The 14,034-nt window shown below is 41.0% G+C and overlaps 1 protein-coding gene across 3 annotated transcripts in view; it reads right to left on the reverse strand.

The window, feature by feature from the left end:
- OSTM1 (osteoclastogenesis associated transmembrane protein 1) overlaps nucleotides 1–10,592 on the reverse strand; it is a 52,476-nt gene extending 41,884 nt beyond the window's left edge. For 2 of the 3 annotated variants that reach the window (XR_011650108.1, XR_011650109.1), the window contains exons 1-2: nucleotides 10,080–10,586; nucleotides 3,303–3,417 (exon numbers count right to left, since the gene is read on the reverse strand). Coding sequence is in view for 1 of the 3 variants with exons in the window: in XM_004468421.4 (XP_004468478.1) it covers nucleotides 3,303–3,417; nucleotides 10,080–10,472 (508 nt within the window). In the remaining 2 variants the exon portion in view is untranslated. Of the gene's footprint in view, nucleotides 1–3,302; nucleotides 3,418–10,079 lie in introns of all 3 variants that reach the window. The other variant, XM_004468421.4, reaches the window with a different exon arrangement.
- Between the last annotated feature and the right edge of the window lie 3,442 nt (nucleotides 10,593–14,034).

The following is a 14,034-nucleotide window of genomic DNA, read 5'->3' on the forward strand; positions in this document are numbered from 1 at the left end:
CCACTGACAAGAATGCAAGTGGACACAGAAGAACACACAGCAAATGGACACAGAGAGCCAACAATGGCGGGAGGAAGAAAGGGAGAAATAAATAAAAAATAAATCTTTAAAAAAAAAAAAGGTCCTACCTTCCCTTTCCATATATCTCCTATTATACTTCCAGGACCCTAGAACATCTACCTCCCTTTTATGCCTCTGGCCTCTGTCCATGATGCCTCTCTATTTGTCATGTCCTTCCTCTCATGTCTCCTTTTTTTTTTTTTTTTAATTTTTTTATTCATTTTTAAAAAATATTACATTAAAAAAATATGAGGTCCCATTCAACCCCACTGCCCCCACCCCAACACTCCCCCCACAGCAACACTCTCTCCCATCATCATGACACATCCATTGCATTTGGTAAGTATATCTCAGGGCATCGCTGCACCTCATGGTCAATGGTCCGCATCATAGCCCATACTCTCCCACATTCCATCCAGTGGGCACTGGGAGGATCTACAATGTCCGGTAATTGTCCCTGAAGCACCACCCAGGACAACTCCAAGCCCCGAAAACGCCTCCGCATCTCATCTCTTCCTCCCATTCCCCGCACCCAGCAGCCACCATGGCCACTTTTCCCACACCAATGCCACATTTTCTCTGTAGACCTTGGACTGGTTGTGTCCATTGCACATCTATGTCAAGAGGAGGCTTAGATTCCACATGGATACTGGGTGCAATCCTCCTGCTTTCAGTTGTAGGCACTCTAGGCTCCATGGTGTGGTGGTTGACATTCTTCAACTCCATGTTAGCTGAGTGGGGTACGTCCAATAAATCAGAGTGTAGGAGTTGAAGTCTGTTGAGGCTCAGGGTCTGGCTATCATATTGTCAGTACAGAGATTCAAATCCCCTAGATATATCTTAAACCCTAGCACCCACTACAATTCCAATAAAGTAGCATGAAAGTCTTGTGAAAAGCAATCCCATCTGTGTCCAGCTCCATCACGCAGAAACACCAGCTCCAAAGAAGGGTCAACTGACATGGCAGTGAACCCCATCTGCCATGACCATAGAACCTGTGGGTCTCTTTAGCCCTCAAAAGAACCAATACCTGGGGTTGTATCTACTTTATCTGTCTCTGAGACTCTGCTCAGGTGTGCATAAAGGCAATCTTTCTGACAACCTCCAGACTCTTTTTTAGAGACTCATAGCCATATAAACTCATTTCTCCTTTCCATTTCCCCCTTCCATTAGGTCAAACAGCATTTTAAAGTCCTGTTATTATATGTAGACAGGGATATTCTGCTGGTCCGCGTCGAACCTTTAATGCAAGGTCATTTTCTAGTTGCATCATCAGCTGGTACTTGGTAGTGATCCCTCAGTGCCAGGGAGGCTCATCCCCGGGTGTCATGTCCCATGCTGGAGAGAATGCATTGCATTTACATGCTGAGTTTGGCTTCAAGACTGGCCACATTTGAGTAACATGAAGGCTGTCAGGAGGAAACTCCTAGGCACAGTGCTGCTCTAGGCCTTGTTCTTATTTCAGGCGTATAGGCTCACAAACATAGTCATTAGTATCAGGGGCTCACTGTTGGACACTCATTCCTTCCTGGTCCTTACCGTTGCACCTGGGGGTCTGCCGCTGCTCCCCTAGGGACCACGACAGAGCACCCCCCGGCCAGGAACCCAGTAGCCCCCAGCTGTTGTTTTTAATTGTTTCCACTATGAGTATATCCAAACATTACCACGCACCCTGGACATATGCCCTGTATAACTCCCTGTCAACCATATATCACCTGTCAATAACATCCCATACCAGTATTCCTCCACTGCCATTGTTGAACCACTCTGTGATCCAAAACTTCCTGAAAAGTGAAGCCCAATATAATGTCAGGATCCCTTACTAGTAAAATGGAATATAGCAATGGGTTTAAAGGTTAGATATAGAATACGTATTGATTTGGAAAAATTCTACATCCTATCTTTTTCTTTTCTTTTTTCCTAATTATTGAGCTTCCTTCACAAGAGCCTTAGATCACAGTAATTCATGTATACAATATACAGTACTCCCACACATCCACCATAAAACCTTTTCCCTTCCACAGCGATATTCTTATAACTTATTCATATCATATTTACTTAAACTGATGTACAGACTCTGAGACAATAGCTTTCAAACAAGGTGACATCTGTGCTTACATTGTGGTCCATACTTTAGGCTATACAGTTTTCTAAATGTTTAGTTATCCTATGTTTTACATTATGGTTTACATTATTAGTCTGTCATCCCCTATATGTTTTTGGTGTAACATTACATGTTTTATATCCATCCTTGTGTACTCTCGTGAAACTCCTCTCTTACCCCCATTTACCTTGGATCCATCCATTCAACATCCATTCTCCCCTCCCCTTGGGGCCCACAGCGACAGCCAATCTCCATTTCCCGAGGAGCCACATCCAGAGATATTTGCAACAGTGTTCAGGGCCTGACTCATCTCTCCTTGATGAAATCAAGCCCAATCACAAACATCTAGGCTCAAAAGACCTTCTCCTCCAGGAAGTCATTTCAAATCCTCCCCAATTACAATTATTTTCTACTTCCCCCAAGGACTGCATGACTTTATTAAGGCATTATTCTGTCTACCTTAGGTAGCACTTTTAAGTATATGTAACTTTCTCCCTCACCAAATTATAAGAACTGCCCAGCACATAGCTGTTACTCAAAAACACTTCTGAATTGAAACAGTGATTTTAATTTTTCTGAAGAATGTCTGAAAATAAATCTCAGTTTACTATATAAACACACACAAACCTGCAAAGCAGGTAGAACAGTTATTACTTCCCCATTTGACAGAATATTATAAATATCATGATTATCATACTAAACAGTTAACATTTCTTGAACATTAACTATGTGTCAGTCACCAAGCTAAGTGCTTTATACAATTTATTTCATTTAATCTTCAAAATAACCCTGTAAGTTAGTTTCCAATACTACCATCAATTTACAGATGAGGCAACTGAAGTTCCAAGAGGCCAAGTTACTTGCCCAAAGTCTGACAGCTAGAAATTAGGCTATTAAGTGGCAGCTTAGACTCAAACCCAGATATATCTGACTCTGAAAAGCTCATGCTTTGAACTGTTATGTTTTCTCACCTTTCAGTATTTGCCCAAGTAGTTCTCACTAATAACCATGATGCAAATCAGTTCATTTAGCAATAAAAAGTATGATCTAGTTCAGATTCCAAAATTCATTAAAATAAAATCTGACATCTGTACTCCTGAACCATAAATTGAACATGAAAATGAAAAGAATTACTTACTTGCACAATTTGCCTCCCGCCAAGTGGAATTAAAAAACTCAGAGATAATCACAACTATTTGCATTCTGTCTGTTGTTAGGAGACTTCTGGCACAACTATGGCTCTCAGAAGAATTCTGTAACATAAAGAAGATAGAAAAATACAATCTGAATGCTTTTAGACTTTCCAAATAACAACCTAAGGCAAAAAGCCTTATAAAAATAATGAACATATTTATTATAATCTTTTAACATTTGGTTTGATATGATCAGATAATAACATTAATAACAATGGTAATAAAACAACAGTGACTAGCATTTGTTGGTATCGAGTACCAGGTTCACCTACAAGTAAAGAAAATCTTTGCATCTCAAATAAGTATGTGTTTCCATAGTACAATCTCAACCACTTAGGTCCAAATTCTTTTTTTTAATCTCCCCCACCTTGTGGCTTTTTGTGTGCTGTCTGCTCTCTGTGTCCATTCACTGTGCATTCTTCTGTGTCTATATTTATTTTTATTCCCCCTCCCCCCTTGCGGCTTTCTTGCTGTCTGCTCTGTGTGTCCATTTGCTGTGCACTCTTCTGTGTTGTTGTTGTTTTTTGCTTGTCTCCCTCTTTTGTTGCATCACCTTGCTGAGTTGGCTCTCCATGGCACCTGCAGACTGGGCAGCACTGCACGGTGCCCACGGGCCAGGCAGCACTCCGCAGCATGCGGGTGAGCCTGCCTTCAGAAGGACGCCCCGGGAGGTGAACCAAGGGCCTCCCATATGGTAGACGGGAGCCCAACAGATTAAGCCACAGCCGCTTCCCCCAAACTGCTTTTTAGGTACAAAAAAAGTTCTGAAAGCTAGTCATCAAAATGTATCTCTAGATAATAGAAATACGGATGATTTTTTCTTTTCTTGTACTGTCTAAATTTTTGTACAATGAACCTGTATTACTTATATAAATATATATATATTTTTTAATCTGGTGGGTAAATGTTTACAAATCATTTGGTGTCATCTTCTGGGCAATTTTTGGTTCAAAGTCTTATAATCCATAAGAAAATGTGACAGCTACACTTTGTACCCAGTTAGAAGGATAAGCTTTGGGCCATGATGTGGACAATTGACCATGAGGTGCATAGGTGCCCAAAGGTGTACTTGCCAAATGCAATGGATGTGTCATGATGATGGGAAGGAGTGTTGCTGGGGGGGGGGAGAAGTGGGGTGGGGGTGGTAGGGTTCAATGGGACCTCATATATATATATTTTTAATGTAATATTATTACAAAGTCAATTAAAAAAAAAAAAAAAGAAGGATAAGCTTTCCACACATAATTTTTTAATAATGAAAGAAATCCATACTGTGAAAATAATATAAGAATAACAAAAAGACAATCCAATTAAAAAATTGGCCAAGGACTTGAATAGACATTTCTCCAAAGATATACAAATGGTCAATAAGCACATAAAAAGATGCTCGATGTCACAGCCATTAGGCAAATGCAAATCAAAACCACAATGAGTTACTACCTCATACTCATTAGTATGGCTGTTATTAAAACACAGAAAATAGGGGAGCGGGTATAGCTCAGCGGCTGAACACCTGCTTTGCATGTACAAGGTGCCAGGTTCAATACCTAGTGCCTCCTTAAAAAAAGATCATCAGTGAAACAGAAAACAAGAGGTGATAAAGATGCAGAAAAATAGGAACCCTAGCACATAGCTGGTGATAACATAAAATGGTATAGCTGCTGTGGAATACAATTTGGCGTTCCTCAAAAAATTACACACAGAACTACCATGACCTGGCAATCTCTCTTCTTTGTATACACCCAAAAGAATTAAAAGAAGGGATCTGGACAGATATTTGTATACCAATGTTCACAGCAGCATTATTCAGAATAGCCAAAATGTGGAAACAACACCAAGACTCTTAGTAGATGAATGAATAAACACACACACACACACACACACATACACACACACAATTTGAGGACAATTATTCAACCTTAAAAAAGAATGAACCTTGAAGATATCATGTTGCATGAAATAAGCCAGACACGAAGGGACAGATATTATATGACTCCACTTATATGAAATCACTAGAATATGTAAACACATAGAGACAGAAAATAAAATATAGGCTGGGGGGAAGGCAGGTGTTAATGCCTAATGGGTACAGCGCTTCTTTTTGAAGTGATGGGAAAGTTCTGGTAATGTATAGTAGTGAGGGCAGCACAACATAGTGCTATTCCCACTGAACAGTATGCTTGAGAGTGGGTGAGATGGGAAAGTTTATGTTGTATATATGCTCTAGAAAGAAGAGGAAAGGAGAGAAAGAGAAAGGGAAAGGGAAAAGGAAAGGGAAAGGGAAAGGGAAAGGGAAGGAGCATCTAAAGAGTCAATTAAATGCAGTACATGATCCTTGACTTGTAATAATGTAGAAGAAAAGGCCCAAAAGGACATTATGGGGCCATACGAAAAAATATGAATATAGGCTGAAAGTTTTATATCAATGTTAAAGTTCTTAAATTTGATAATTGTACTTAAGGTGGTTACATAAGTAAATATCCTTATTACTAGGAAATGTAAATGGAAGTATCCATGTTCAAGGAGCATGATGTATAAAACCTACTCTCAAATGTTTAAAAAATTGATAAACAGATAAATGGGTGGACTGATAGATGGATAGAATGATACAGTAAATGTGGCAAAATGTTAAAACTGGAGGATCTGAGTATCTCGTATGGTGCGGGGGTAGGTATGATGGAGTTCTTTGAATGGGTTTTGTATTATTTTTGCAACTGGCCTGTAAGTTTGAAATTATTTCATGGGTTTTGTATTATTTTTGCAACTGGCCTGTAAATTTGAAATTATTTCAAAATAAAGTTTAAGAAATAACCTACTCTTATTTGTGTCATCAGTGCCATTGTTGATAGATGTGCTTTCTGTCTTTGGCTTACCTGACCACTCAGCAGGATGTGAAACAAATAACCACTTCTTCCCATTCCCTTGAGTTACAGAACATCACACTCCCCTGATTTTTCTTCATCCCCCTGACTCTTCTTCTCTGTCTTGTTTGATAGTTTATCCTCTACTCCAGCTTTAACTACTAGTGTTCCTTACTCATTCATGAGGTATGCTCATCATTACCATTGTTTCAAATATCACTTTTATGCTCCACTCCTAAACATATTATCTCCAGTCCAACCCTCTAGATACATATATCCAACCACATCCACTTAGATGTCTCATAAACAACTCAAAATCAACAAGTTAAAAACTGAGTTCAAGTTCTTCCCCCATGAAACAACTATTACATGGGAGGTCCCGGGTTCAGTTCCCAGTGCCTCCTAAAAAAAGATGATGAGCAGACAGAGAGCATACAGTGAACAGACAGAGAGTAGACAGTGAGCACAAACAATGGGGGGAGGGGGGTGGCAAGAAATAAATCTTAAAAAAACAACAACTTAGAAATCATTCTTTCCTCTCCCTCAATCCCCCCACTCAACTAACCATCAACTCTTATCAAGTTCACCTCCTAAATCTTTCTGGAATCTACCCATTTCTCTCCATCACAATCTCTAATGAAAGACATAGCTCTCTCTGTTATTCCATGTTCTAGTTTTCTCTATAAAGAATTCATTAGTCTACATTAAAAGTATATTGAACACTCATCAGATACATATCCCAAATCATTAGCACCTTTACAAATTTTTTTTTTAATTTAAGCAAATCAAGTAGAATAGGCTAAAGCTTAGCAATTCAGAATTTGTGGGGCAAAAGACCCTTGCACTTGCTCTGATGATACTGTTGGCTCAATGAAACCACATCCATATCAGCTTAAACTAAAAGGAGAAAGTATGACACAAAGGAAGACGGAATCAGTCCGTTCTACCATTTAGGTTTTGCAAATCACTGTCTTCTTTATCTTGTGATAATAAAATTATACAGGGAAGCAGATGTAGTTCAAGCAATTGAGCTCCCACCTAACACACGGGAGGTCCTGGGTTCAGTTTCCAGTGCCTTCTGGAGAAGACAAGCAAGACAGCAGGCTGGAGTGATGGGCTGGCGCAGTGAGCCAACACAACAAGATGACACAACAAGGAGACACAAAGAGGAAACACAATGAGAGACACAACAAAGCAGGGAGTGGATGCGGTTCAAGTGATTGAGCACCTCTCTCCCACAAGTTTGGTTCCCAGTGCCTCCTAAAGAGAAGATGAGCAGACACAGAGAGCACACATCGAACAGACACAGAGCAGACAGTGAGCACAAACAATGGGGGTAAATAACTATTAATAAAAACAAAATCTTAAAAAAACAACTATATGTCATCTTTGTTCCAGTAATTGTAAATAGAAGTGGCAAGAACACAGAATTCTCATCAGATATTCTATTATAGCTCATTAGCTTGCTGCACCACATAAATAGGATGCTAATGTCTACCTTTGATTCTTTTCTTCTTGTTACACTCCCCTTCTCTTTCAATCAATCCACCTTAAAGATGAGAAAGGATGTCTGTTCAAGTCAACTGGTAGGTTTTCTCTGATTAACCCCACCTTGCTCTGTTCCCTCCTGTTAACTCACCATCTCCTTCACCACTTTACCCTAAATTCCTATTGTATATATTACACTCACTGGTGGTTTTTTCCTTTTTTCTTTTTCTCAATATGGGTTTTTTTTCTCTCCCAACTATACTGACAGCATGAGGCTTGGACCTTATCTGTTCTTGCTATATCCTTTTACTAACCTAATATTCATGAATAGTAGGGGCTTGCTAATCAAACATATTTAAACAATCAAACAAAAAGATTCTACGTGAGTCAAAGAAAATAAATTACCCAAAGGACAAGCTCACTCTTAAAAACTCAGAATACAACTGTTCTACAGATTTAGTAATATACATATGGTTCAATTCCTAAACCAAACCACAAAGCCTATTAAATTCATAAAAGTATCTCAATACTGTACAAATCATGCTTTTGACCTAATAGTTCATGTCCAGCTCTACTGAAGGGAGGAGGAGAACAGAGACTAGGGTCTAGGATGAGTTGAAAAGGAAATGCAGATTGGAGAAAGGGTTTTCCTGCCTCTTTTATTTCCCTACCGTCTTCCTTTCACACTAGCATGAGGTGAACTGGATGCCCAGGTTCGGTAGGCTGTGAGCGGCAAAGGGAGAAGGAAATGTCTGCAACTGCCGCACTTAAGTGTCTCCACCAACAGAGGGAAATTTACAAGGAAACGACATACCTAACTTGGATGTCTGTAATACTGTATCACCAGAGTTCGGGGTAATTTTTTTAAAACCTCTTCTTCATTTCCACACAAATTAGGAAAGCATTTGCTGTCCCCCAAAGTTCCAAGTATCATGATTCAAAGCCATTCAGCCAACAACAGTACTTGTTCTTTAAAATAAACTGCACCCTTAAAATAAGTCATCTAACTGCTCAAAACACAATATGACATCATAGTATTTCCTGCCGTAGTTGTAGTTGACAGAGATGTCTTGGGCACTTTAATACTGTAGTAAGATTAATTACATATATCCTTTTCTATACCTAATAGATGTGTACCTCGAAAATATTGCAAATAAATCTTAACTTATTTAAATAACTACCTTGAAAACTTGTTCTCCACAGAAAGATTCAGCATAGAATTTATTTAATGCAAATAAATCCCCCATTTATATAAGAAATTAGATTTAAGTAAGGTAATATCAGGCCCATTTAAAGCAGGATGCAACTGCATAAAGTTTCTATTTTGTCCACTGATCTACAACTTACTAAGTAATTCCAACCACATTTTCATGAGACTACTTGCTGTTGCCTCAATTCAAGAGGAACTTTCCCATTCCCCAGCCCAATGCCATTTCTCATGTTTTTCCTTGGCCCAGCATAGCCCGCCCATACCTTGTGACTCCCACCAGCCCTGGCACTCTAATCCTTTCCTGTAAGGTCCTTAGGAGAAGAGACCTCTTCTTCCTTATTTTTATTAAATCCCACACAGTACCAACCACATGACCAGAAAAGCTCTCAGCATACCAAGAATGGACGGCAGATTTACCATTTCCAAGAAATATTAGCTTCCAGTTACTGAGAGCTACTATTGTCAGCCAGTTTTCTAAAAAGCTCCTTTTATCCCCATTTTACAGCTGAGAAAACAGGCATTGAGAGTATAAGTAACTTATCCAGAGTATACAGCTGATAAGCAGAGTAAAACTGGTCCCCTGGAAGACTGTAAATCACTCATAGGTGTCTCTTTAAATCCTTGTAACAACTACATCAGGCAACTGGTTTTTCCCCCATATTACAGAGGAGGAAGCTGAGGTTCTGAGAGGATCTGAGAGGATTAATCTAAGGTCACACTGCTAGAAAGTGGTGGATCTGGAAATTTCTAGCTCAAGATCCTAGCCACTACCACCACACTATGCAGTTTCCCCACTGCACTTGGGGCTCCAGGAAAGGGTCGTTCCTGGGAAGTAGGTAGAGATGGGAAGGAAACTATGGTAGAGAAGGGGAAAGGAAAAGGGAGATAGGGTTAATTGTTGCAGGAGCCCCAAAAAAGTCAATCATACCTATCTGCAAATATGTACCAAAAGGAGGCCCAATAGCAGCCATGAAAGTAAAAATCCAAATCCCAAGCACTATAATGCCATCCACTCTTTCGACGCCCCAAACTCCAAAGACCCAGTCCAACCTCCTATTCTTTACAGATGGGGAAACTGAGACACCCAGAGTTGACTACTGTTTACATCCTCCCTCTTTCCCAACCCTCCACGCCAGAGGTCTAGGGTGTATTCTCCTACCCACCCCCACGGCTCGGCTGATGTTGTTCATCTTGTTGGAGACCTGTTGGAAGAGGGGGTAGCAGGTCTGACACAGGCGCACCGGCCGGGCGCTGCGCACCAGACACCCGGTCAGCTCCGCGCTGCTGTTCGCGAAGTCCAGCAGCAGTTCACGGCACTCGGGTTCCAGATCCGGCAGGTCCGGGGGCAGCGACTGCGGCCCCAGCCCTCTGCCCTGCAACAGGGACAGGGACAAGTCCTCCACCTCCAGCAACTGCTTCTCCGACAGGAGATCGTGGAGGACTCTGTGGGGGTTGCTGCCGAAGGAGTATGCGCCCAAAACCAGCCCCGCCCGCAGCAGCAGCAGCCACGCCAGCAGCGACAACCGCAGCCGCGCGGCTGTTCCATCCAGACCCATCGCCGGGTTCTCAAATCCTGGGCGCTCACCACGGCCTCTCCGCTCCGCGTCGGCACCGCCGACCACTGCCGCTTCCGGCTTCCGCGGGCGCAGGCCCGGGTCGGGTCACGAGGCGCGCGCGTCACGGCCCCGCCCCCGGCGCGAGGCGCCCCGCCCCATTGGCTGGCGCGGCCTCTCGCCCAGGCTGGCGTGCGTGCGGGTGCGCGCAGGCCAGGGGCTTCGCGCTGCAGCCGCGTCGGGTTCCGTAGAAAGTGGGGCGCGTGCTTGGCTGTGGGCGCGGGAGCCGAGGCTTGCCCGCCCTGTGAGTGCAGGTGGTCACCGCTTCGAGCAGTTCTTTCTCGGGAGTCTTGGCCCTTGCACACCCACGGGGTCCGCCTCCGCCTTCGAAATTAGTGTCTTGTGAGTCCCCAAAGGGAGCCGGCTGTGAGGTGCTTTTGAAGGATTTTTGTTTGTTTTTTCGAGGGGAATTTTTACCTCATCCTTTTTAGAATGAGTAATAAAGCCCTGTTGATTGTTTTTGGTAGTGGAGTCCAATGACTTCCACGGTTTTTTTTTTTTAATTCTAATCGTCTAAGTCAGTGCCATCCAATAGAACTTTCTGCCAAAACGGAAACATTCTGTATCTGTGGCTGTTGAACGCTTGAAATGTAACTAGTGCGGGTGAGGAACTGATTTTTTTTTAACTTAATTTAAATAGCCACATCTTGCTGGTGGCTGCCATATTGGGTAGTGGACGTCGAAGTTCTCTCACAATGTAGCCTTGTCCTTAGAGGTCTTAGGGTGACCCCACAACTGAGTGGTTCCCAGGATATGACACTTTCCAATGCTACAACGTTGGGGGCGGGGGGGGAGGGGCGCGGAAATCCTGCAAACAGATCAACTTCAGACTCTCGCCCAGGTTCCTCCTAGCCCAAGGCAATCGTAGGGAACCCCTAATAAACAAATGTCCTGTTGCCACTGCAGGGTTGTAAAAAGAATTTAAGCCCATGACCTGGAAAACTGCTTTCTGACAAGAATCTGATTAAAATTACTTCCTAGCTGCTTTGTGTTATCTTCCCAGGGTAATCACTTTTGCCTTGCAAACTGCAGGGCTACAGCAGTCACTAACTCATATTCAGTTAGTGGCCGTTTATGCATCTGAGGGTTCTTATAGTTATTAATACTTTTTACCCAATATGTTTGGTTACTGTTTTGTGTTCCTAAATTTGCTTGTGATGACTAAATTTTGTTTCATTTATATTACTAAGAAATTGAATTAGTAAGAAATTTGATTTTGGGTAGGAATTGTATTTCAAAGAGAAAATAAGTTGTCTTAATTTTCTCAAATATTGTATGTAACCTTTAGGTCTTTCCGTGTGCTAGAATTACCACTCTTAAAAGAGTTCTTGCAGGCACATTGGTGCACTCTGGTGAATATATAAATTGTTAAACTCTATGGAAAGCAATGTTGCAGAACCAACAACATTACAAATGTACATACTCTCTGACCCAACAATTACTCTTGGAATTTATCTTGAAGACATAGTAATCATGTGTTAAAATATTGTTTGCAATAACAGAAGGGTAGGTTAAAGAGATATGTTAAAGAAATTATGGACCCTCTTCTCCTTTCTGTGCCTTTCTGAAATAAGTCAGTCCTAAAGACATGAAGGCAAGTAGAGCAAGATAGGCATCTGTGGGGAGGGAAGGGATGTTGGAGGTCCAGACCTGGATTTCAGAGCACAGGTAATGTGAGGAGGGTATTCATGTGAGCAGGTAAGCCAGAGTGGGATGGCAGCATAGAACTGATGGAGAATGTTAGATCCCAAGTGAGGTAAGAAGGGTTTCCATGCAGTGACAATGAGAGGTTGCTTACACTCAGAGGACTGATCAAATAAGTAAATATATTCAGAATAATGGAAGTCCAGTTACTCACTGCCAGACAAAGGAGTTACAAATATGGAAAAGGGTTAAAACTAGAACAAACTCTGTAATGTAGGATTAGAATTAGAAATATCAGGGCAAATTCATGATTTTAGATATATAGATAAAGAAATACTGATGTAAATGTTTATGTGTGTACTTAATATGAGTGTATATACACACATGGATATGTATAGGTATGTGTGTATGTGTGTGAATATGTGACTCTATTCCTTGAGATGGCCTATGGCCCATGAGCAGAGGCACCAAAATAGCAATTATCATACCTAGTGCACACATTTTTAATTCTCTCTTACTTTGCCAGGCTACTATGGTAAATACCTCACAGTGGGTTGGCTTAAACAACAGAAATTTTGGTTCATGGTTTGAGGCTTGGACAAGTCCAAAATCCAGATATTGGAAAGACTTGCTTTTTCCCTGAAGACACGTATTTTGGTGCTGACTTCTGGCAATCCTTGGGGTTCCTTGGCTTACCATATTTCTTTTTTTTTTTTTTTTAATTCAAACTATATTTCAAATTCAAAAAAATAAAAGACAGCCCAACAAGTTATGGAAGCATTACTCCTAAAAATTTCTGTCCAGGCATTTTTATCTCATCTAATTCCAACAACAAACTCAATTGTTCCTCTAGTGTTCAAAAAGATACACAGATGAACATGGATTAGTTAAATGACATAGTAAAGAGGTCTCCTTATTAAAATGAAAAAAAAAAAGAAAAAAAATGTTAAATCATATTCATATCTCACAAAACCAAACCCCATATTCTTTTTTTTAATCTTTAGCTTTAATATACTACTTTCTTTGTTTTTGCTACAAAAACACTACAATATTGTTAACTATAGTTGTAACAGTTTGATATTACTGGTGAATTCCAAAAAGAAATATTGGATTATGTTTGTAAACTGGTTTTTTCCTCTGGGCATATTAAATTATATTGGATTCAGAGGTTTACCTGAGTAAGTAATCAAGTAAACCTCTTGGGCCAGTAGGGCGTTGAGTCCCTGCCCTTGATGTGTAGGAACTCACAGATAAAAGGCATGGCAAAGGAAAGAGTTGGAGGGTTTTTAATGTTGGAGTTTGATGTTGGAGTTTGATGCTGAAGTCCTAAGCTGGAGCCCCAGGTAGTAAGCACACAGAGGAAAGAGAAGCAAGCCCCAAGAAGACAGGAACCAGAGAGAAGCAAGACCTGGGAAGAGAGGGACCCAGGAAGCCTGAACCCTGGCAAATGTCAGCAGCCATCTTGCTCCCCGTAGAAATATACTTTGGTGAGGGAAGCAACTTACACTTTATGCCCTGGTATCTGTAAGCTCCTACCCCAAATAAATACCCTTTATAAAAGCCAACAGGTTTCTGGTATTTTGTGTCAGCACCCCTTTGGCTGACAAATACAATAGTCTATAAATTACATTAGTTATATTTTCCCATGTATTACCACATTCTTAACACCGTGTAGTAGAAGAACATTCCTGTATTTATATTATTATTAACCACAATCCTCATCTACCACCAAAATCACTATTATGCATTCCCTATATTATGCTCCAGCTGTCCAACTAACGTTAACTTCCTTGGACTACCCATTTCAGCCACAATTACATCCAAAACAGTCTTTGTTACACTCATTAAAATGTCCAACTCC

The sequence above is a fragment of the Dasypus novemcinctus genome, chromosome 11 (assembly GCF_030445035.2).
Source record: "Dasypus novemcinctus isolate mDasNov1 chromosome 11, mDasNov1.1.hap2, whole genome shotgun sequence".
NCBI lineage: Eukaryota > Metazoa > Chordata > Mammalia > Cingulata > Dasypodidae > Dasypus > Dasypus novemcinctus.